The sequence below is a fragment of the Anomaloglossus baeobatrachus genome, chromosome 9, assembly GCF_048569485.1.
Source record: "Anomaloglossus baeobatrachus isolate aAnoBae1 chromosome 9, aAnoBae1.hap1, whole genome shotgun sequence".
Lineage (NCBI taxonomy): Eukaryota > Metazoa > Chordata > Amphibia > Anura > Aromobatidae > Anomaloglossus > Anomaloglossus baeobatrachus.
In genome coordinates this window covers 228,991,393-229,015,704 of record NC_134361.1, presented here as the reverse complement: position 1 = coordinate 229,015,704, position 24,312 = coordinate 228,991,393, and the positions used below count along the sequence as shown (strand labels likewise).

Sequence of the window (24,312 nt, the reverse complement as noted above, 5' to 3'; positions counted from 1 at the left end):
TTCCGGTCACCCATTACTTTCTTTGTCAGACCTAGATTTTTCACGGCTTTTTTCTTTTTCGTTGGATCTGACGTCTCAGAACTTTCCCCGTCTTCTGTTTTCAGATTTTCCTTCTTTTTCTTCTTCATACCTCCATCTTTGTCCGGCTTTCTTAGGTTTCCAGCATCGACCTTCTCGTCATCTCTCATTCTTGATCTCGTCTTCATACCCTCGTCATCTCTCGTTCTTGGTCTCGTCTTCATACCCTCGTCATCTCTCGTTCTTGATCTCGTCTTCATACCCTCGTCATCTCTCTTTCTTGGTCTTGTCTTCATACCCTCGTCATCTCTCGTTCTTGATCTCGTCTTCATACCCTCGTCATCTCTCGTTCTTGATCTCGTCTTCATACCCTCGTCATCTCTCGTTCTTGGTCTCGTCTTCATACCCTCGTCATCTCTCGTTTTTGGTCTCGTCTTCATACCATCGTCATCTCTCTTTCTTGGTCTTGTCTTCATACCCTCGTCATCTCTCGTTGTTGGTCTCGTCTTCATACCCTTGTCATCTCTCGTTGTTGGTCTCGTCTTCATACCCTCGTCATCTCTCGTTCTTGATCTCGTCTTCATACCCTCGTCATCTCTCGTTCTTGATCTCGTCTTCATACCCTCGTCATCTCTCGTTCTTGGTCTCGTCTTCATACCCTCGTCATCTCTTGTTCTTGGTCTTGTCTTCATACCCTCGTCATCTCTCGTTGTTGATCTCGTCTTCATACCCTCGTCATCTCTTGTTCTTGGTCTCGTCTTCATAACCTCGTCATCTCTTGTTCTTGGTCTCGTCTTCATACCCTCGTCATCTCTCGTTGTTGATCTCGTCTTCATACCCTCGTCATCTCTCGTTGTTGGTCTCGTCTTCATACCAAACATATTTAACAGGCCTTGAAGTGTCTTTTCACTCTGTGTATGGCTATCCTCCTCTTCATCATCATCGTCCTCCGTGTACTCGCTGTCATCGCTTTCATCACTATCGTCGTCCTCTCTCTTTGTTCTGCTCCAAATGTTCCATGGCAGTGCTCTTCTCATGAAGGAAACTGCTATACAAAGCATAAGCGGTAATTTTAGGGGTGTGTATATATAAAGCGAAGCCCCCACCTTTTCTTTTAAAGGGTTAATCTACAATTACCACCTAAGGTAATGTGTCTGATTGGTGGGTATCCCACTGATCATTAGAATGGGGGGGGGTCCTGGATGACCTGTTTCAATTTGGTTTCTCGACCATTGCTGACTTTGGGATGAATGATCATAGCTGAGCGATGTACATTGGGCGGTTCCATCAGTCCCATAGTCAATGCTTGCATGACCGCTGCCACAGGAAGCACACAGGACCCCCATTCTCACGATCTATGTTGATAGGTTGTACTTGTTAATCTAAAAAGGTTGTCCTACATGTGGTCTCCAATTTTTGGCTCCCCTGCTGCTGGGAAACGTCAACTCCCAGTATGCCAAGACTAGTCTCGGGTTAAAATATAAAACAGCACAACTAATAAAACAGTACTGACTACTGAAGTTTCAAAATGATTCACCCTTTTGTATATAGTAGTGCCCCTCTGACTGTTGTAACCTGCTGCAGATGTGATGCATAGTCAAATTCCTCATGGGCAATGTCCTCCAGTATTGTATCTGCGGTTGCCCTACTATGGCTCTTCATCTTTCACTGCTGTCAGTACATTGGCTTCAGCTTGATCTCTTCCATATGAAAGATCAAGCTGCTGCAATAGCTCGCATCAAAGGCTGCAGCAGAAAGACCACAGACACAAAGCAGAATCCTGCTCTGGACTGATTTGGAGGTGACTGGTATCCCGCTATTTCACCTTCTACTACCCTGAGCCCCTTTAGTATATAGTAGAGCCCCTCTGGTTGTTATAACATGCTGCATACAAAATGCATAGCCAGACATTATTCCTCATAGGGAATGTCCACCAGTATTGTATCTGTGGTTACACTGCTTGTGACTCTCTTTTACCGCTGTCAGTTCATCGGCTTCAGCTTGATCTCTTCCATATGCAAGCTCAAGCTGCTGCAATAGCTCACATCAAAAGCTGCAGCACCAATACCACAGTATTGTATCTGTGGTTGCTCTTCTATGGCTCTTCATTTTTCATTGCTGTCAGTTCATCAGATTCAGCTTGATCTATTCCATATGAAAGATCGAGCTGCTGCAATAGCTAACATCAAAGGCCGCAGCAGAAAGACCACAGTTTTGTTTCTACGGTTGATCTGCTATGGCTGTTCATCTTTTACTGCTGTCAGTTCATCAACTTCAGCTTGATCTCTTACATATGAAAGATCAAGCTGCTGCAGAGGCTCATATCAAAGGCTTCAGCAGAAAGACCACAGACACAAAACAGAACCCTGCACTGGACTGATTTGGAGGTGATCATCCCACCACTTCACCTTCTCGGCTAAGACAGCTGAATTATCCTTCCTAGCACCATCCCGAGCTGACAAGACTGATCGTTCCCGTTCCAGAACCACAAGTCCCCTCCTTTTTTCCGCTGCCTGACCTCCCCTACACACTTCTGCCGCATCCACTGAGCGTCAGCAAAATCGTAATTGTGTAAAATAGAAATGTCAAACTAATTTGCTTACTCTCTAGTCCTATATGGAGCCTTTTTTTTTAACCTAAATTTTACACAACCCTTTTGAGAATCATGTCGTCCTAATATTACCTGGCTTGGTCGTGTACGTGGGTAGACCAGTCTCTATGTCTTCTAACTCGGACTTAAAACGTCGTTTTCCCGACAGCAGACCTTCTTCAAGATCGGCATATTCATCTTTGTGTCTGAAACTGTATTATGGAAGTAGTCAGATGACGCCTCGTAAATTGAGACTGCTAATGTGATCAGATAAAGCGTGACCGCTAATGTGATCAGATAAAGCGTGACCGCTAATGTGATCAGATAAAGCGAGACCGCTAATGTGATCAGATAAAGCGAGACCGCTAATGTAATCAGATAAAGCGAGAGAGACCGCTAATGTAATCAGATAAAGCGAGACCGCTAATGTGATCAGATAAAGCGAGACCACTAATGTGATCAGATAAATCGAGACCGCTAATGTGATCAGATAAAGCGTGACCGCTAATGTGATCAGATAAATCGAGATTGCTAATGTGATCAGATAAATCGAGACCGCTAATGTGGTCAGATAAATCGAGACCGCTAATGGGGTCAGATAAATCGAGACTGCTAATGGGGTCAGATAAATCGAGACCGCTAATGGGGTCAGATAAATCAAGACCGCTAATGGGATCCGATAAATCGAGACCGCTAATGGGATCCGATAAATCGAGACCGCTAATGGGATCTGATAAATCGAGACCGCTAATGGGATCCGATAAAGCGTGACCGCTAATGTGATCAGATAAATCGAGATTGCTAATGTGATCAGATAAATCGAGATTGCTAATGTGATCAGATAAATCGAGACCGCTAATGGGGTCAGATAAATCGAGACCGCTAATGGGGTCAGATAAATCGAGACCGCTAATGGGATCCGATAAATCGAGACCGCTAATGGGATCCGATAAATCGAGACCGCTAATGGGATCCGATAAATCGAGACCGCTAATGGGATCAGATAAATCGAGACCGCTAATGGGATCAGATAAATCGAGATTGCTAATGTGATCAGATAAATTGAGACCGCTAATGTGATCAGATAAATCGTGACCGCTAATGCGGTCAGATAAATCGTGACCGCTAATGCGGTCAGATAAATCGAGACCGCTAATGCGGTCAGATAAATCGAGACTGCTAATGCGATCAGATAAATCGTGAACGCTAATGGGATCAGATAAAGCGAGACCGCTAATGGGATCAGACAATAAGAAGAACTTACTAGATGTAACAGAAAAGGAAAAGTCCAGCAACCAAAGCTACACATATGAAGACTGATCCTCCCACAACCACTTTGGCCAATGTTGGATGTCCGGGGATCACTGTGATGCAAAGAAAGAATAGTCAGGGGAAGAAACAGAACCCCGGAACCTGAAAAAGAGGCACCAGATTCTACTAAATGTCCCCTCGGGGGTGTAAACAAAAATCAGACCACACCCAGCACAATGAGTGTAAGGTGGGATGGCTATCTGGGCTCCTTGCTGGTCACCGGGATCATAATTAGTATTTCTTTGTCGCTCCATTGGGAGACCCAGACAATTGGGTGCATAGCTTCTGCCTCCGGAGGCCACACAAAGTATTACACTTTAAAAAGTGTAACCCCTCCCCTCTGCCTATACACCCTCCCGTGCATCACGGGCTCCTCAGTTTTTATGCTTTGTGTTGAAGGAGGCACACATTCACTCAAGCTCCCATTTTAGTCAGCAGCAGCTGCTGATTGGATCGGATGGAAGGAAAGAGGGCCCCCACAGGGCCCCCGGCATGCTCCCTTCTCACCCCACTAAGTCGGCGGTGCTGTTAAGGTTGAGGTACCCATTACGGGTACAGAGGCTGGAGCCACATGCCGTTTTCCTTCCCCATCCCTTAGAGGCTCTGGGAGAAGTGGGATCCTAACCGGTCATCCATTCACTGGGACCGGGCTCCCTCCGCAGCCCCTGTGGGAATCTGCTGGACAGGAGACTTGGTATCATCAGGGACATGGCCCTGCATCTAAAGGTACTCTGTGTCCCCATGGGGACGGTGCTTGGAGCGCTGGTGTCACAGACGCTGCAGCGGCTGCTGTTTTTTTGTGACGACCGGGACTACCGCGCCGACTGCGCCTGTTTGCCGGCCGCGGTATTAAATTTAGTCCCCGGCTTTTGCGGCCTAGTACTATAACTCCCGCCCCCGGGCCTGCCAGTCAGGGGTAAGGGTGGCACGGTCGACCTGACGTCGACAGTGAGGGCTGGAGCATACTTTAGTGTCCTCCTCCCCCCTCACTAATCACTGAGGGGCACCAGATTCCCGCACTTTATTAGTCGCCGCCCACGGCTCCCTCCTCCCCTGAGAGCTCCGGCAGCCATTTTTACAATCACATTCTGCCGGTGGAGGATTTCAGGGAACGAGCTCTACAGCTCTGGGAGGCCCAAGGCAGGAAATCTGGTGGACACACAACCGCTTTGGGCGGTCGGTAAGCCACACCGGTCACCCGGTGCTGGTCCCCACAAGGAGCAAGGGTGCCAAGACACAGGGTTATTTTGCGACCTGTACCTCTTGTGCGGCTATGTTACCTGCAGGTTCCACCTACCCTCACTGTGAGCAATGCTCGGCCCCTGTTGCACTCACTCAGCCGGAGCCTCGGGCACTGGTGGGACCCTCAGCTCAGGTAGAACCGCCGGCTTCCCCTGTCCAGGTGGCAGGGACAGAGTTTGCAGTTTTGGCTGAGAAACTCTGAGTCGCTTTCACAATCCATGGCTCAGTCTATGGACAGATGGTCTGCTAAGATACTAGAAGCCTTGCAGTCCAGATCGGTTCTTACACAGGCCCCGGGCACTGTTGGATCATCGCCCCCAGGCCCCTCTCGGTCTGCGCCGCAGCGTGCTCCCGGGGTGGCCCCTAGATCTCACGGGGAGGACTCCGGCACGGACCGCAGTCCCAGACCGGCTAAGCGGGCTCGCTGGGAATCTTCCCCGACTTCATCACGCTGTTCGGGATCTCAGCTTGAGGACTCTCTGGAGGATGAAGCGGATGTCGCAGCTCAGGGCTCTGACCCTGATGTTGCTCTCAATCTTGATACACCTGAAGGGGACGCCATAGTAAATGACCTTATAGCGTCCATCAACCAGGTGCTAGATCTTTCTCCCCCAACTCCACCTATAGAGGAGTCGGAGTCGCAGCAGGAGAAACACCAGTTTAGGTTTCCCAAACGTACACGGAGTGCGTTTTTCGATCACTCTAACTTCAGAGATGCTGTCCAGAAGCACAGAGCATTTCCGGACAAGCGCTTTACTAAGCGCCTTATTGACACACGTTACCCCTTCCCCTCTGACGTAGTTAAGGGTTGGGCTCAATGTCCCAAGGTGGATCCTCCAGTCTCTAGACTGGCGGCTAGATCTGTAGTATCAGTGGCAGATGGTTCATCGCTCAAGGATGCCACTGACAGGCAGATAGAGCTCCTGATGAAATCCATCTATGAAGCCACAGGCGCGTCTTTTGCCCCGGCCTTTGCAGCCGTGTGGGCACTCCAAGCTATCTCAGCTTGTCTGTCTGAGATTAATGCGGTCACACGTACCTCTGCTCCGCAAGTTGCGTCTTTGACTTCTCAGGCGTCGGTATTTTCATCCTACGCCATGAATGCCGTCCTGGACTCTGCTAGCCGTACAGCGGTAGCGTCCGCCAACTCCGGTGGCAGTCCGCAGGGCCATGTGGCTGCGTGAATGGAAGGCAGACTCTGCTTCCAAGAAGTTCTTAACCGGTTTGCCATTTTCTGGCGACCGATTGTTTGGCGAGCGATTGGATGAAATTATTAAGCAATCCAAGGGAAAGGACTCGTCCTTACCCCAGTCTAAACCAAACAGACCTCAGCAACGGAAAATTCAATCGAGGTTTCGGTCCTTTCGGCCCTCAGCTAGGTCCCAATCCTCCTCGTCCAACAGGCCACAGAAGGGCCAGAGGAACTCCTATGCATGGCGGTCTAAGTCACGTCCTCCAAAGACCGCCGGAGGCACTGTCTCCAAGGCGGCCTCCTCATGACTTTCGGCCTCCCCAAACCGCATCCTCGGTCGGTGGCAGGCTCTCCCGCTTTTGCGACGCCTGGTGGCCACATGTCCAAGACCGATGGGTGAGAGACATTCTGTCTCACGGTTACAGGATAGAGTTCAGCTCTCGTCCTCCGACTCGTTTCTTCAGAACATCTCCGCCCCCCGAGCGAGCCGATGCACTTTTTCAGGCGGTGAACACTCTGAAGACAGAAGGAGTTGTGATCCCCGTTCCCCTTCAGGAACGTGGTCGCGGTTTTTACTCCAACTTGTTCGTGGTACCAAAAAAGGACGGATCATTCCGTCCCGTTCTGGACCTCAAACTGCTCAACAGACACGTGAGAACCAGGCGGTTTCGGATGGAATCTCTCCGCTCAGTCATCGCTTCGATGTCCCAGGGAGACTTCCTAGCATCAATCGACATCAGGGATGCTTATCTCCATGTGCCGATCGCACCAGAGCATCAACGCTTCCTGCGTTTCGCCATCGGGGACGAACACCTTCAGTTTGTGGCACTGCCTTTCGGCCTGGCGACAGCCCCACGGGTCTTCACCAAGGTCATGGCATCCGTTGTGGCAGTCCTACACTCTCAGGGCCACTCGGTGATCCCTTACTTAGACGATCTCCTAGTCAAGGCACCCTCCCGGGTGGCATGTCAACACAGCCTGACTGTTGCTCTGGAGACTCTCCAGAGGTTCGGGTGGATCATCAATTTCCCAAAGTCAAAATTGACACCGACCCAATCACTGACTTACCTCGGGATGGAGTTTCATACTCTCTCAGCGATAGTCAAGCTACCGCTGGACAAACAGCGTTCGCTGCAGACAGGGGTGCGCTCTCTTCTTCGGGGCCAGTCACACCCCTTGAGGCGCCTCATGCACTTCCTGGGGAAGATGGTGGCAGCAATGGAGGCAGTCCCCTTTGCGCAGTTTCATCTGCGTCCACTCCAATGGGACATTCTCCGCAAATGGGACAGGAGGTCGACGTCCCTAGACAGGAACGTCTCTCTTTCCCTGGCAGCCAAAACCTCTCTTCAGTGGTGGCTTCTTCCCACTTCTCTGTCGAAGGGAAAATCCTTCCTGCCCCCATCCTGGGCTGTGGTCACGACGGACGCGAGTCTGTCAGGGTGGGGAGCGGTTTTTCTCCACCACAGGGCTCAGGGAACCTGGACTCCGACAGAGTCCTCCCTTCAGATCAATGTTCTGGAGATAAGGGCAGTGTATCTAGCCCTAAAAGCGTTCCATCGGTGGCTGGAGGGCAGGCAGATCCGCATACAGTCGGACAACGCCATGGCGGTCGCGTACATCAACCACCAGGGCGACACGCGCAGCCGTCAAGCCTGCCAGGAAATTCGGCGGATTCTGCTGTGGGCGGAGGCCACAGCCTCCACCATCTCCGCAGTTCACATCCCGGGCATAGAAAACTGGGAAGCAGACTTTTTCAGTCGCCAGGGCATGGACGCAGGGGAATGGTCTCTTCACCCGGACGTGTTTCGAGAGATCTGTTGCCGCTGGGGAACGCCGGACGTCGATCTCATGGCGTCTCGGCACAACAACAAAGTCCCGGCATTCATGGCACGGTCTCAAGATCACAGAGCTATGGCGGCGGACGCATTAGTTCAGGATTGGTCGCAGTTTCGACTGCCTTATGTATTTCCTCCTCTGGCGATGCTGCCCAGAGTGTTACGCAAGATCAGGTCCGACTGCCGCCGCGCCATCCTCGTCGCTCCAGACTGGCCGAGGAGGTCGTGGTACCCGGATCTGTGGCACCTCACGGTGGGTCAACCGTGGGCACTTCCAGACCGACCAGACTTGCTGTCTCAAGGGCCGTTTTTCCATCTGAATTCTGCGGCCCTCAGCCTGACTGTGTGGCCATTGAGTCCTGGCTCCTAGCATCCTCAGGGTTATCTCAAGATGTCATTGCCACTATGAGACAGGCCAGGAAGCCAACGTCCGCCAAGATCTATCACAGGGCTTGGGGGATCTTCTTATCCTGGTGCTCTGATAAGGCTTTTACTCCCTGGCCATTTGCCTTACCCACTTTTCTTTCCTTCCTTCAATCCGGAATGGACAAGGGTTTGTCTCTCGGCTCTCTCAAGGGACAAGTATCGGCGCTTTCCGTGTTTTTTCAAAAGCGTCTAGCCAGGCTTCCGCAGGTCCGCACGTTCCTGCAGGGAGTTTTCCACATAGTCCCACCTTACAAGCGGCCGCTGGAACCCTGGGATCTTAACAGGGTGCTAAGGGCTCTTCAGAAACCACCTTTCGAGCCGCTGCGGGATGTCTCTCTATCACGTCTTTCGCAGAAGGTGGCTTTTCTAGTGGCAGTTACATCGCTCCGTAGAGTGTCGGAGCTAGCAGCGTTGTCATGCAAAGCCCCCTTCCTGGGTTTTCCACCAGGATAAGGTGGTTCTGCGTCCGGTCCCGGAATTTCTCCCTAAGGTGGTATCCCCTTTTCATCTCAATCAGGATATCTCCTTACCTTCATTTTGCCCTAATCCAATTCACCAATGTGAAAAGGATTTGCACTTGTTAGATCTGGTGAGAGCACTCCAGCTCTACGTGTCTCGCACGGCGCCCCTGCGCCGTTCTGATGCGCTCTTTGTCCTTGTCGCTGGCCAGCGTAAGGGGTCGCAGGCTTCCAAGTCAACCTTGGCTCGGTGGATCAAGGAACCGATTCTTGAAGCCTACCGTTCTTCTGGGCTTCCGATTCCTTCAGGGCTAAAAGCCCATTCTACCAGAGCCGTGGGTGCGTCCTGGGCATTGCGGCACCAGGCTACGGCTCAGCAGGTGTGTCAGGCGGCTACCTGGTCTAGTCTGCACACTTTCACGAAACACTATCAGGTGCATACCTATGCTTCGGCAGACGCCAGTCTAGGTAGGCGAGTCCTTCAGGCGGCGGTTGCCCACCTGTAAGAGGGGGCCGTTCGGCTCTTTTACCGAGGTATTCTTTACCCACCCAGGGACTGCTTTTGGACGTCCCAATTGTCTGGGTCTCCCAATGGAGCGACAAAGAAGAAGGGAATTTTGTTTACTTACCGTAAATTCCTTTTCTTCTAGCTCCAATTGGGAGACCCAGCACCCGCCCCTGTTCCCTTCGGGCTGTTGTTCTTTTGTGTACACATGTTGTTCATGTTGAATTGTTCCTTTGGTTCATGGTTTCAGTTCTCCGAACATCCTTCGGATTGATTTTACCTTAGACCAATTTATAAGTTTCCTCCTTCTTGCTTTTGCACCAAAACTAAGGAGCTCGTGATGCACGGGAGGGTGTATAGGCAGAGGGGAGGGGTTACACTTTTTAAAGTGTAATACTTTGTGTGGCCTCCGGAGGCAGAAGCTATACACCCAATTGTCTGGGTCTCCCAATAGGAGCTAGAAGAAAAGGAATTTACGGTAAGTAAACAAAATTCCCTTCATTGTCGTGTAATATATATATATATATCCCTTCCTTTGTTTCTGTTTGTAAAGAGGACATATTACTTGGTCAAAAGGGGCCACTTTGATCCTTTAAAGAGTTTTTCCTACAAACAAGACACACCCCCTTATAAAGATCAAAAGAACCCGCCAAAAAAAGGGCCATTATCTGTGGAACAGTACAATAGACATACAGAAAATATATATATTTACCGGTTTATGCTTAAAGGGGTTTTCCAAAGAACAAAGTTCATTTTAATCTATAGATCTTGGAATAATCGTAATTTCCACAATTTGATGGGATTAAAAAAAATGTTCCTGTACTGAGATAATCTTATATATGTGTCCCTGCTGTGTACTGTGTAATGGTTGTGTCATGGGCGGATCATACCACATCTCCTGCGCAGGGAAGTAAAAAAGTATTCAGACATAACAGCACTGGATCACAAATATATTTGAGGCAAAACATTTTTAAAAACAGGCAGGGAAATATTTTACCTCACAGAAAGATTCAGCTGTGATCCCATGCTGTAATGTCTGTATACTTATTTACGTCCTCCTCGGCCAAGGAGATGTGGTATGATCAGACCATGTCCTTGTACAGTCAGACACTGCCATTATATATTTATACACAGCACATAGCAGGGACACATATACAAGATTATCTCAGCACAGGAACATTTATATAATCACATCCAATTGTGGAAATTATTATTATTTTAAGATCTATTCATTAAAATGACCTTTGTTCTTGGGAAAACCCCTTTATTGTTTGTTGTTTGTTTGTTTTTTTAGCTCTACCATACTGTTCCACAGATAATGGCCTTTTTTTTACTTAAGGCTAATTCTTATGATCATTAGAAGGGTGGGCGTGTCTTATGGGATCCTCAAGGGCGTGTCACCAGATCCTCAGGGGCGTGTCTTCGGGCTGCTCTGCATTATTACCTTATGGACAATACATCTTTGGTGAAGACTATAAAAAAATTATCTCTAAATAAAAGCCCATTTAAGGTTGTGCGCTCAACTATACCAAATATAATAATTTTAATTTTATTTTATTTATTTTACTCACTTATTTGAGCGCTATAAATTCCACAGCGCTTGACAGACGTGATCATCACTGTCCCCATTGGAGCTCACGATCTAAATTCACTATCACTATGTCTTTGGAATATTGGAGGAAAAAGTATGACTTGGAGGAATCCCCACACACAAACACGGGGAGGACATGCATCTACTTTTTGGGGAAAAAATGGGTTGATATGAACCATTACATGGTCTCCTACGTCCCCCAACGAAGGCTGCAAGAATGATATTACCCCATATTATACAGTTAGGTCCAGAAATCTTTGGCCAGTGACACAATTTTGGCGAGTTGGGCTCTGCATGCCACCACATTGGATTTGAAATGAAACCTCTACAACAGAATTCAAGTGCAGATTGTAACGTTTAATTTGAAGGTTTGAACAAAAATATCTGATAGAAATTGTAGGAATTGTCACATTTCTTTACAAACACTCCACATTTTAGGAGGTCAAAAGTAATTGGACAAATAAACCAAACCCAAACAAAATATTTTTATTTTCAATGTTTTGTTGCGAATCCTTTGGAGGCAATCACTGCCTTAAGTCTGGAACCCATGGACATCACCAAACGCTGGGTTTCCTCCTTCTTAATGCTTTGCCAGGCCTTTACAGCCGCAGCCTTCAGGTCTTGCTTGTTTGTGGGTCTTTCCGTGTTAAGTCTGGATTTGAGCAAGTGAAATGCATGCTCAATTGGGTTAAGATCTGGTGATTGACTTGGCCATTGCAGAATGTTCCACTTTTTTGCACTCATGAACTCCTGGGTAGCTTTGGCTGTATGCTTGGGGTCATTGTCCATCTGTACTATGAAGCGCCGTCCGATCAACTTTGCGGCATTTGGCTGAATCTGGGCTGAAAGTATATCCCGGTACACTTCAGAATTCATCCGGCTACTCTTGTCTGCTGTTATGTCATCAATAAACACAAGTGACCCAGTGCCATTGAAAGCCATGCATGCCCATGCCATCACGTTGCCTCCACCATGTTTTACAGAGGATGTGGTGTGCCTTGGATCATGTGCCGTTCCCTTTCTTCTCCACACTTTTTTCTTCCCATCATTCTGGTACAGGTTGATCTTGGTCTCATCTGTCCATAGAATACTTTTCCAGAACTGAGCTGGCTTCATGAGGTGTTTTTCAGCAAATGTAACTCTGGCCTGTCTATTTTTGGATTTGATGAATGGTTTGCATCTAGATGTGAACCCTTTGTATTTACTTTCATGGAGTCTTCTCTTTACTGGTGACTTAGAGACAGATACACCTACTTCACTGAGAGTGTTCTGGACTTCAGTTGATGTTGTGAACGGGTTCTTCTTCACCAAAGAAAGTATGCGTCGATCATCCACCACTGTTGTCATCCGTGGACGCCCAGGCCTTTTTGAGTTCCCAAGCTCACCAGTCAATTCCTTTTTTCTCAGAATGTACCCGACTGTTGATTTTGCTACTCCAAGAATGTCTGCTATCTCTCTGATGGATTTTTTCTTTTTTTTCAGCCTCAGGATGTTCTGCTTCACCTCAATTGAGAGTTCCTTAGACCGCATGTTGTCTGGTCACAGCAACAGCTTCCAAATGCAAAACCACACACCTGTAATCAACCCCAGACCTTTTAACTACTTCATTGATTACAGGTTAACGAGGGAGACGCCTTCAGAGTTAATTGCAGCCCTTAGAGTCCCTTGTCCAATTACTTTTGGTCCCTTGAAAAAGAGGTGGCTATGCATTACAGAGCTATGATTCCTAAACCCTTTCTCCGATTTGGATGTGAAAACTCTCATATTGCAGCTGGGAGTGTGCACTTTCAGCCCATATTATATATAGAATTGTATTTCTGAACATGTTTTTGTAAACAGCTAAAATAACAAAACTTGTGTCACTGTCCAAATATTTCTGGACCTAACTGTATATATATATATATATATATATATATATATATATATATATATATATATATATATATATATATATATACCATCCATCCATTCATCCATCCATCCCATTCATCCATCCATCCATCCATCCATCCCATTCATCCATCCATCCCATTCATCCATTTATCCATCCATCCATCCCATTTATCCATCCATCCATCCCATTCATCCATCCATCCCATTTATCCATCCATCCATCCCATTCATCCATCCATCCCATTTATCCATCCATCCATCCCATTCATCCATCCATCCCATTTATCCATCCATCCATCCCATTCATCCATCCCATCCGTCCCATTCATCCGTCCCATTTATCCATCCCATTCATTCATCCATCCCATTCCATCCATCTCATTCCATCCCATTTATCCATCCATCCATCCCATCCATCCCATTCATCCATCCCATTCATCCATCCCATTCCATCCATCTCATTCCATCCCATTTATCCATCCATCCATCCCATCCATCCCATTCATCCATCCCATTCATCCATCCCATTCATCTATCACATTCATCCCATTCATCCATCCATCACATTCATCCATCCATTCATCCCATCCATCCCATTCATCCATCCATCCCATTCATCCATCCCATCCATCCATCCCTCCATCCATCCATCCATACATCCATCCATCCATCCCTCCATCCATCCATACATCCCATCCATCCATTCATCCATCCCATTCATCTATCACATTCATCCCATTCATCCATCCATCCATCACATTCATTCATCCATCCATCCCATTCATCCATCCATTCATCCATCCATTCATCCATCCATCCCATTCATCCATCCATTCATCACATTCATCCATCACATTCATCCCATCCATCCCATTCATCCATCCCATTCATCCATCCATCACATTCATCCATCCATTCATCCATCCCATTCATCCATCCATTCATCCATCCCATTCATCCATCCCATTCATCCATCCCATCCATCCATCCCATTCATCCATCCCATCCATCCATCCCATTCATCCATCCCATTCATCCATCCCATTCATCCATCCCATTCATCCATCCCATTCATCCATCCATCCCATTCATCCATCCATTCATCCATCCATTCATCCATCCATTCATCACATTCATCCATCACATTCATCCATCCCATCCATCCATCCCATTCATCCATCCATCCCATTCATCCATCCCATCCATCCATCCATCCCTCCATCCCTCCATACATCCATCCATCCATCCATCCATTCATTCATCCATCCCATTCATCCATCCCATTCATCTATCACATTCATCCCATTCATCCATCCATCACATTCATTCATCCATCCATCCATCCCATTCATCCATCCATTCATCCATCCATCCCATTCATCCATCCATTCATCACATTCATCCATCACATTCATCCCATCCATCCCATTCATCCATCCCATTCATCCATCCCATTCATCCATCCATCACATTCATCCATCCATTCATCCATCCCATTCATCCATCCCATCCATCCATCCCATCCATCCATCCCATTCATCCATCCCATTCATCCATCCCATTCATCCATCCCATTCATCCATCCCATTCATCCATCCCATTCATCCATCCCATTCATCCATCCCATTCATCCATCCCATTCATCCATCCCATTCATCCATCCCATTCATCCATCCATCCATCCCATTCATCCATCCATCCCATTTATCCATCCATCCCATTTATCCATCCATCCATCCCATTCATCCATCCATCCCATTTATCCGTCCCATTTATCCATCCCATTCATCTATCACATTCATCCCATTCATCCATCCATCACATTCATCCATCCATTCATCCCATCCATCCCATTCATCCATCCATCCCATTCATCCATCCATCCCATTCATCCATCCCATCCATCCATCCATCCCTCCATCCCTCCATCCATCCATCCATACATCCATCCATCCCTCCATCCATCCATACATCCCATCCATCCATTCATCCATCCCATTCATCTATCACATTCATCCCATTCATTCATCCATCCATCACATTCATTCATCCATCCATCCCATTCATCCATCCATTCATCCATCCATTCATCCATCCATCCCATTCATCCATCCATTCATCACATTCATCCATCACATTCATCCCATCCATCCCATTCATCCATCCCATTCATCCATCCATCACATTCATCCATCCATTCATCCATCCCATTCATCCATCACATTCATCCATCCATTCATCCATCCCATTCATCCATCCCATTCATCCATCCCATCCATCCATCCCATTCATCCATCCCATTCATCCATCCCATTCATCCATCCCATTCATCCATCCCATTCATCCATCCCATTCATCCATCCATCCCATTCATCCATCCATTCATCCATCCATTCATCCATCCATCCCATTCATCCATCCATTCATCACATTCATCCATCACATTCATCCCATCCATCCCATTCATCCATCCCATTCATCCATCCCATTCATCCATCCATCACATTCATCCATCCATTCATCCATCCCATTCATCCATCACATTCATCCATCCATTCATCCATCCCATTCATCCATCCCATTCATCCATCCCATCCATCCATCCCATTCATCCATCCCATTCATCCATCCCATTCATCCATCCCATTCATCCATCCCATTCATCCATCCCATTCATCCATCCATCCCATTCATCCATCCATCCCATTCATCCATCCATCCCATTCATCCATCCATTCATCCATCCATTCATCACATTCATCCATCACATTCATCCATCCATTCATCCCATCCATCCCATCCATCCATCCCATCCATCCATCCCATTCATCCATCCATCCCATTCATCCATCCCATCCATCCATCCCTCCATCCCTCCATACATCCATACATCCATCCCTCCATCCATCCATCCATCCATCCATTCATTCATCCATCCCATTCATCCATCCCATTCATCTATCACATTCATCCCATTCATCCATCACATTCATTCATCCATCCATCCATCCCATTTATCCATCCATTCATCCATCCATCCCATTCATCCATCCATTCATCACATTCATCCATCACATTCATCCCATCCATCCCATTCATCCATCCCATTCATCCATCCATCACATTCATCCATCCCATTCATCCATCCCATTCATCCATCCCATTCATCCATCCCATTCATCCATCCCATTCATCCATCCCATTCATCCATCCCATTCATCCATCCCATTCATCCATCCATCACATTCATCCATCCATTCATCCCATCCATCCCATTCATCCATCCATCACATTCATCCATCCATTCATCCATCCCATTCATCCATCCCATTCATCCATCCATTCATCCATCCATTCATCCATCCCATTCATCCATCCCATTCATCCATCCCATTCATCCATCCATTCATCCCATCCATCCCATTCATCCATCCATCACATTCATCCATCCATCCATTCATCCATCCCATTCATCCATCCCATTCATCCATCCCATTCATCCATCCCATTCATCCATCCCATTCATCCATCCATCCCATTCCATCCATCCCATTTATCCATCCATCCATCCCATTCATCTATCACATTCATCCATCCATTCATCCCATCCATCCATTCATCCCATCCATCACATTCATCCATTCATCCATCCCATCCATCCATCCATCCATTCATCCATCCATCCCTCCATCCCTCCATCCATCCATACATACATCCCTCCATACATCCCATCCATCCATCCATCCATTCATCCATCCCATTCATCCATCCCATTCATCTATCACATTCATCCCATTCATCCATCCATCACATTCATTCATCCATCCATCCCATTCATCCATCCATTCATCCATCCATTCATCACATTCATCCATCACATTCATCCATCCATTCATCCCATCCATCCCATCCATCCATCCCATTCATCCATCCATCACATTCATCCATCTATTCATCCCATCCATCCCATTCATCCATCCCATTCATCACATTCATCCATCCCATTCATCCATTCATCCATTCATCCATTCATCCATCCCATCCCATCCATCCCATCCATCACATTCATCATTAACAGGACTGGACTCTGCAATCACCTTCCCACCGTTTTTAACCTCTGAAATGCCTTTGTCAAAATTGACAGCAGCATCTAGAACTTAAAATACTTAAAATCAGGGCTTGCGCCAATCACAGCAGTTGGACGCAGGTGACGACTGTATAACACAGCTGGCACCCACCTGAATGCCCACTTAGTGCACATATTAGCTGAACATGTATGTCGTATATGACAAATTGAAATTTGGGCAGACAGGGCTCCCCCAGACGTGGTGGGCCGCAGCACTTGTTGGAGTTCGCCGGGTGCTGAAAACAGCAAGTTACAATCATAGTCGCCATATTGGATGCGATGATATAAGCCACTGCGTTTGTGGCACTACAAAAAGATGGAGACTGCAGACAAAAACAATACACGTACCTTTATTCCAGCATCGTTTGACCAGTTTGTGATATTGGGAGCTTCCTATAGATCCTTTGAAAATAGAGAAATGTTAGCTAAAGGGATTGTACAGGTTTACAAAAACATGGCTGTCATATAAACAGCGCCACCCCTATCCAGTGGCTCTTTGTGGTATTGCAGCTCTGCTACTTTTAACTGCAATACCATAAACAACCTGTGAACAAGTGTGGCGCTGTTCTGGGAGAAAGCAGCCATGTTTTTTTCTAATACTAGAAAATCCCTTTAAGAAAAGACCGATCACTCTTCTGAACGACCAGGATGCGCTCACCATTTACTTGTACAGTGGTTTCATTTTCTCTGTCATTATCTGAAATTAAAAATGGATAATAAGGTCGTTAATAACACGGTAGTGACAGAAAATCCCACTAACTTCTTCCCGCCGTAGCCATCTTGAGGGGCTTGTTCTTTGCGTAGTAGGTGTAATAGTAATAATATTAGCAAATCCCTCCAACTAGAAATGTAGTATAGTTCTCCTGATTAGCTTTTTCACTTACCTCATGTGCAGGGCATTGGAGTAGCTTAGGTATCCATGGTTATAACCATGAGTGGTCGTAACCATGGATACCTAAGCTACTGCAATGCCCTGCACATGAGGTAAGAGACATAGCTAATCAGGAGAACTATACTACATTTCTAATTTTAAGTATTTGCTGATATTATTATTACACCAACTACATATTGGGATAGGATCTTGGAGATGGGAATACCCCTTTAAGTGGTAAAATAACAGCGAGGCAGGTGGCCGTCTGTAGAACGCCATGGGTAACCATAATCATTTATAATGCGGCTTCAGCTCCCGAGCCTGTTCCATACACAACATGTACACGTACGGTGGATGTCAGTAAGGGGTTAAGATCGCCTACTGAGCAAGTTATGAAAATTGTCTAAAATTTATTAAAATTGTATGTTACCCATAGCAACCAATCACAGCTCAGCTTTCATTTCATTTTCTGCTCTTGAAGAATGAAAGCTGGGATGTGATTGGTTGCTATGGGCAGCAAATACTTTTACTGTTGCTAACCACGTAAAAGAGGCATAAAGCCCTTCATAAATTCCCATTGTGACCCCATAAAACTAAAGCAGTTGATCGTTGCATGAGAGCACAGAGAATTACCAAAATGTCAGCCCCAATCTTAAAGACAATGGTGTCTATGCATGGGGGGAAATTTATGAAGTTGTCTGAAGGAAAGAAAGTGTTTGTTGCCCATAGCAACCAATCACAGCTCAGCTTTCATTTCATTTTCTGCTCTTGAAGAATGAAAGCTGCGATCTGATTGGTTGCTATGAGCAACACATACTTTCTAGCCTTTTTGACAATTTCCATCGTCAGTAGACACCATTTTCTTTAAGATTGGGGCTGAAATTTTGGTAATTGTTGGTGTTCTCATGCAACTGTCAACCGCGTTATGGGGTCACAATGGGAATTTATGAAGGGCTTTATGCCTCTTTTATGGGCTTGGCAGTTTAGGTTCACTTTAGTCCCACTCCCACCCAAAATCAACCATCTGTGGGTGGGGTTTGTGCTCCGGACCGGGCAAATGAGCTCAGACGCTTTCCAAAATTCCTAGACAGTCCCCGAAAATACGGCAATATCAGCGGGAAATTGAAATGTTATGGGGCACGTGAGGTGGGGAAACCAAAATATTCACCGGCAGAGGCAGGGAGGATTTCATGGAGGAGGCCCACAAACAGAGGCCACACAATACATGGTGGGTGCTGGCTGTTTTACACAGCAGTCCACACAATACATGGAGAGTGCTGGCTGTTTTACACAGCAGTCCACACAATACATGGTGGGTGATGACTGTTTTACACAGCAGTCCACACAATACATGGTGGGTGCTGGCTGTTTTACACAGCAGTCCACATAATACACGCCGGGTGCTGGCTGTTTTACACAGCAGTCCACACAATACATGGTGGGTGCTGGCTGTTTTACACAGCAGTCCACACAATACATGGTGGGTGCTGGCTGTTTTACACAGCAGTCCACACAATACATGGCGGGTGCTGGCTGTTTTACACAGCAGTCCACACAATACATGGTGGGTGATGACTGTTTTACACAGCAGTCCACACAATACATGGAGAGTGCTGGCTGTTTTACACAGCAGTCCACACAATACATGGTGGGTGCTGGCTGTTTTACACAGCAGTCCACACAATACATGGTGGGTGCTGGCTGTTTTACACAGCAGTCCACACAATACATGGTGGGTGCTGGCTGTTTTACACAGCAGTCCACACAATACATGGAGGGTGCTGGCTGTTTTACACAGCAGTCCACACAATACACGCCGGGTGCTGGCTGTTTTACACAGCAGTCCACACAATACATGGAGGGTGCTGGCTGTTTTACACAGCAGTCCACACAATACATGGAGAGTGCTGGCTGTTTTACACAGCAGTCCACACAATACATGGAGAGTGCTGGCTGTTTTACACAGCAGTCCACACAATACATGGTGGGTGCTGGCTGTTTTACACAGCAGTCCACACAATACATGGAGGGTGCTGGCTGTTTTACACAGCAGTCCACACAATACATGGAGAGTGCTGGCTGTTTTACACAGCAGTCCACACAATACATGGAGGGTGCTGGCTGTTTTACACAGCAGTCCACACAATACATGGAGGGTGCTGGCTGTTTTACACAGCAGTCCACACAATACATGGTGGGTGATGACTGTTTTACACAGCAGTCCACACAATACATGGAGAGTGCTGGCTGTTTTACACAGCAGTCCACACAATACATGGTGGGTGCTGGCTGTTTTACACAGCAGTCCACACAATACATGGTGGGTGCTGGCTGTTTTACACAGCAGTCCACACAATACACGCCGGGTGCTGGCTGTTTTACACAGCAGTCCACACAATACATGGAGGGTGCTGGCTGTTTTACACAGCAGTCCACACAATACATGGAGAGTGCTGGCTGTTTTACACAGCAGTCCACACAATACATGGAGAGTGCTGGCTGTTTTACACAGCAGTCCACACAATACATGGTGGGTGCTGGCTGTTTTACACAGCAGTCCACACAATACATGGAGGGTGCTGGCTGTTTTACACAGCAGTCCACACAATACATGGAGAGTGCTGGCTGTTTTACACAGCAGTCCACACAATACATGGAGGGTGCTGGCTGTTTTACACAGCAGTCCACACAATACATGGAGGGTGCTGGCTGTTTTACACAGCAGTCCACACAATACATGGTGAGTGCTGGCTGTTTTACACAGCAGTCCACACAATACATGGAGGGTGCTGGCTGTTTTACACAGCAGTCCACACAATACATGGTGGATGCTGGCTGTTTTACACAGCAGTCCACACAATACATGGCGGGTGCTGGCTGTTTTACACAGCAGTCCACACAATACATGGAGGGTGCTGGCTGTTTTACACAGCAGTCCACACAATACATGGAGAGTGCTGGCTGTTTTACACAGCAGTCCACATAATACATGTAGGGAGCTGGCTGTTTTACACAGCAGTCCACACAATACATGGTGAGTGCTGGCTGTTTTACACAGCAGTCCACACAATACATGGTGAGTGCTGGCTGTTTTACACAGCAGTCCACACAATACATGGAGGGTGCTGGCTGTTTTACACAGCAGTCCACACAATACATGGAGGGTGCTGGCTGTTTTACACAGCAGTCCACATAATACATGGAGGGTGCTGGCTGTTTTACACAGCAGTCCACACAATACATGGAGGGTGCTGGCTGTTTTACACAGCAGTCCACACAATACATGGAGGGTGCTGGCTGTTTTACACAGCAGTCCACACAATACATGGAGGGTGCTGGCTGTTTTACACAGCAGTCCACATAATACATGGAGGGTGCTGGCTGTTTTACACAGCAGTCCACACAATACACGCCGGGTGCTGACTGTTTTACACAGCAGTCCACACAATACACGCCGGGTGCTGACTGTTTTACACAGCAGTCCACACAATACACGGTGGGTGATGACTGTTTTACACAGCAGTCCACACAATACACGGCGGGTGCTGGCTGTTTTACACAGCAGTCCACACAATACATGGCGGGTGCTGGCTGTTTTACACAGCAGTCCACACAATACATGGCGGGTGATGACTGTTTTACACAGCAGTCCACACAATACATGGCGGGTGATGACTGTTTTACACAGCAGTCCACACAATACACGCCGGGTGCTGGCTGTTTTACACAGCAGTCCACACAATACACGCCGGGTGCTGGCTGTTTTACACAGCAGTCCACACAATACATGGTGGATGCTGGCTGTTTTACACAGCAGTCCACACAATACACGCCGGGTGCTGACTGTTTTACACAGCAGTCCACACAATACACAGCGGGTGCTGGCTGTTTTACACAGCAGTCCACACAATACACGCCGGGTGCTGGCTGTTTTACACAGCAGTCCACACAATACATGGTGGATGCTGGCTGTTTTACACAGCAGTCCACACAATACACGCCGGGTGCTGGCTGTTTTACACAGCAGTCCACACAATACATGGTGGATGCTGGCTGTTTTACACAGCAGTCCACACAATACACGCCGGGTGCTGACTGTTTTACACAGCAGTCCACACAATACACAGCGGGTGCTGACTGTTTTACACAGCAGTCCACACAATACACGCCGGGTGCTGGCTGTTTTACACAGCAGTCCACATAATACACAGCGGGTGCTGGCTGTTTTAAACAGCAGTCCACACAATACATGGTGGGTGCTGGCTGTTGTACACAGCAGTCCACATAATACACAGCGGGTGCTGGCTGTTTTACACAGCAGTCCACATAATACACAGCGGGTGCTGGCTGTTTTACACAGCAGTCGTCCACACAATACATGGTGGGTGCTGGCTGTTTTACACAGCAGCCGTCCACACAATACACGACGGGTGCTGGCTGTTTTACACAGCAGTTGTCCACACACACAATACATGGCGGGTGCTGGCTGTTTTACACAGCAGACATCCAGTCAGTAACTGTTGCTAGGGAGTTGGCCTTCATCATAGACACGTAACCCCTTAGATGGCGCAGTGAACAGCAGTTGTGGCATCTAAGCGGTTTTTCAGGAGGCAGCCAGGGTCCCAGCTCGGACCTTCACCTCAGGCATTTATGTTTTTAATAAGTAAAAAAAGCAATCTGGGTGCAAAATGTCTGACTTATTATCCCATTTGAAAATCTGGTGTGAAAAGAAAGCATAGTCTAATGAACTGGACGTGACCAGCCCTGGGGCACAAATTACTATATTATCCTCAGAAATTGGCAAAAATAATTTCAACCAATGGTGCATGGACAACAACAATGCCCCATATTTATAATGTGGTGCGCCCCTTAATGGAGCACGCACGGGATCGGGTCACTGAGACATTTCCTTATTTGTTTGAACCTGTTACGTTATTGGCAGTTATTGGACTCCAGACTGTATAAATGGCGAGGACGACGGCGATCTCCGCACAGACGCGTCTCATTTTCATGTGGATTGGCGCATGGCCTCCATAATGTATCAGTATGAGCAGAAATGGGAGGAATAGAACGCTGACATCATCCAGACGCTGTGATGTCATAATGTAACTGTGATGTCACCTGCTGCCAAGCCTCCCAACATGGAAGACGAAGTGTTACTTATGGTGCAATATTCACTATATAGGAAAGTCTGTGCCCCCCACATCCCCCTCCAGGAGCTGACCTCCTCTTTTCTGACCTCTTATCCTACATCCACTGACATTAATACATTAATACCTCTGCAGATATAGCGGCTCCCGCTCCTCTAGGAAAGATTTCTACAAGATGTTGGAGGCGTCTCTGGGAATTTTCGCCCCTTGATCCAGACCCTGATGTTGGGGGAGGCCGGGGTCACAGTCTCTTTTTAGATGTGGCTGAGGTCCGGGCTCTGTGCGGCCGCTCATCTCCCCCCTCCATGTCTGTATGGAGCTTGTGCACTGGGCACAGTCATGGGGGGCAGATAAGGGTCTCCCCCAAACTGTTCCCACAAAGACAGAAGCTACAATTGTCCACAATGTCTTGTGCTGAAGCATTAAGGAGTAAGAGGCCGAGGCCGACCCCTGATAACAGCCCGGAGCATGATCCTCCTCCATCTGTACAGCACAATGCAGTCCTGGAATCACCAAACCCAGCCCCCTCCATCAGACGCAGATAGAGCAGTGTGACCCTCACTGCACAGAACACGTCTCCTCCAGAGGCCAGTGGTGACAGCTTTACACCGCTCCATCCGACGCTCAGCATTGTGCTTGGTGATGTACGGCTCGGCATTGTGCTTGGTGATGTACGGCTCGGCATTGTGCTTGGTGATGTACGGCTCGGCATTGTCCTCCTCCACCATCTGCACAGCACAATGCAGTCCTGGAATCACCAAACCCAGACCCCTCCATCAGACGCAGATAGAGCAGTGTGACCCGTCACTGCACAGAACACGTCTCCTCCAGAGGCCAGTGGTGACAGCTTTACACCGCTCCATCCAACACTCGGCATTGTGCTTGGTGATGTACGGCTCAGCATTGTGCTTGGTGATGTACGGCTCGGCATTGTGCTTGGTGATGTATGGCTCAGCATTGTGTTTGGTGATGTACGGCTCGGCATTGTGCTTGGTGATGTATGGCTCGGCATTGTGCTTGGTGATGTATGGCTCGGCATTGTGCTTGGTGATGTATGGCTCGGCATTGTGCTTGGTGATGTACGGCTCGGCATTGTGCTTGGTG

General features: G+C 47.6%; 1 protein-coding gene across 3 annotated transcripts in view; it reads right to left on the bottom strand.

Moving 5' to 3' along the window:
• Positions 1-23,100, bottom strand: part of LOC142250796 (uncharacterized) — a 23,484-nt gene extending 384 nt beyond the window's left edge. Inside the window, exons 1-6 of one of the 3 annotated variants that reach the window (XM_075323016.1) lie at positions 22,983-23,100; positions 17,846-17,884; positions 17,536-17,589; positions 3,873-3,972; positions 2,702-2,820; positions 1-1,066 (exon numbers count right to left, since the gene is read on the bottom strand). The exon at positions 1-1,066 is cut by the window's left edge and continues 384 nt beyond it. In XM_075323016.1, the coding sequence (XP_075179131.1) occupies positions 1-1,066; positions 2,702-2,820; positions 3,873-3,972; positions 17,536-17,589; positions 17,846-17,884; positions 22,983-23,070 (1,466 nt within the window). In that variant the 5' untranslated portion in view covers positions 23,071-23,100. The remainder of the gene's footprint in view (positions 1,067-2,701; positions 2,821-3,872; positions 3,973-17,535; positions 17,590-17,845; positions 17,885-22,982) is intronic. The other 2 variants (XM_075323017.1, XM_075323018.1) reach the window with 2 other exon arrangements.
• Between the last annotated feature and the right edge of the window lie 1,212 nt (positions 23,101-24,312).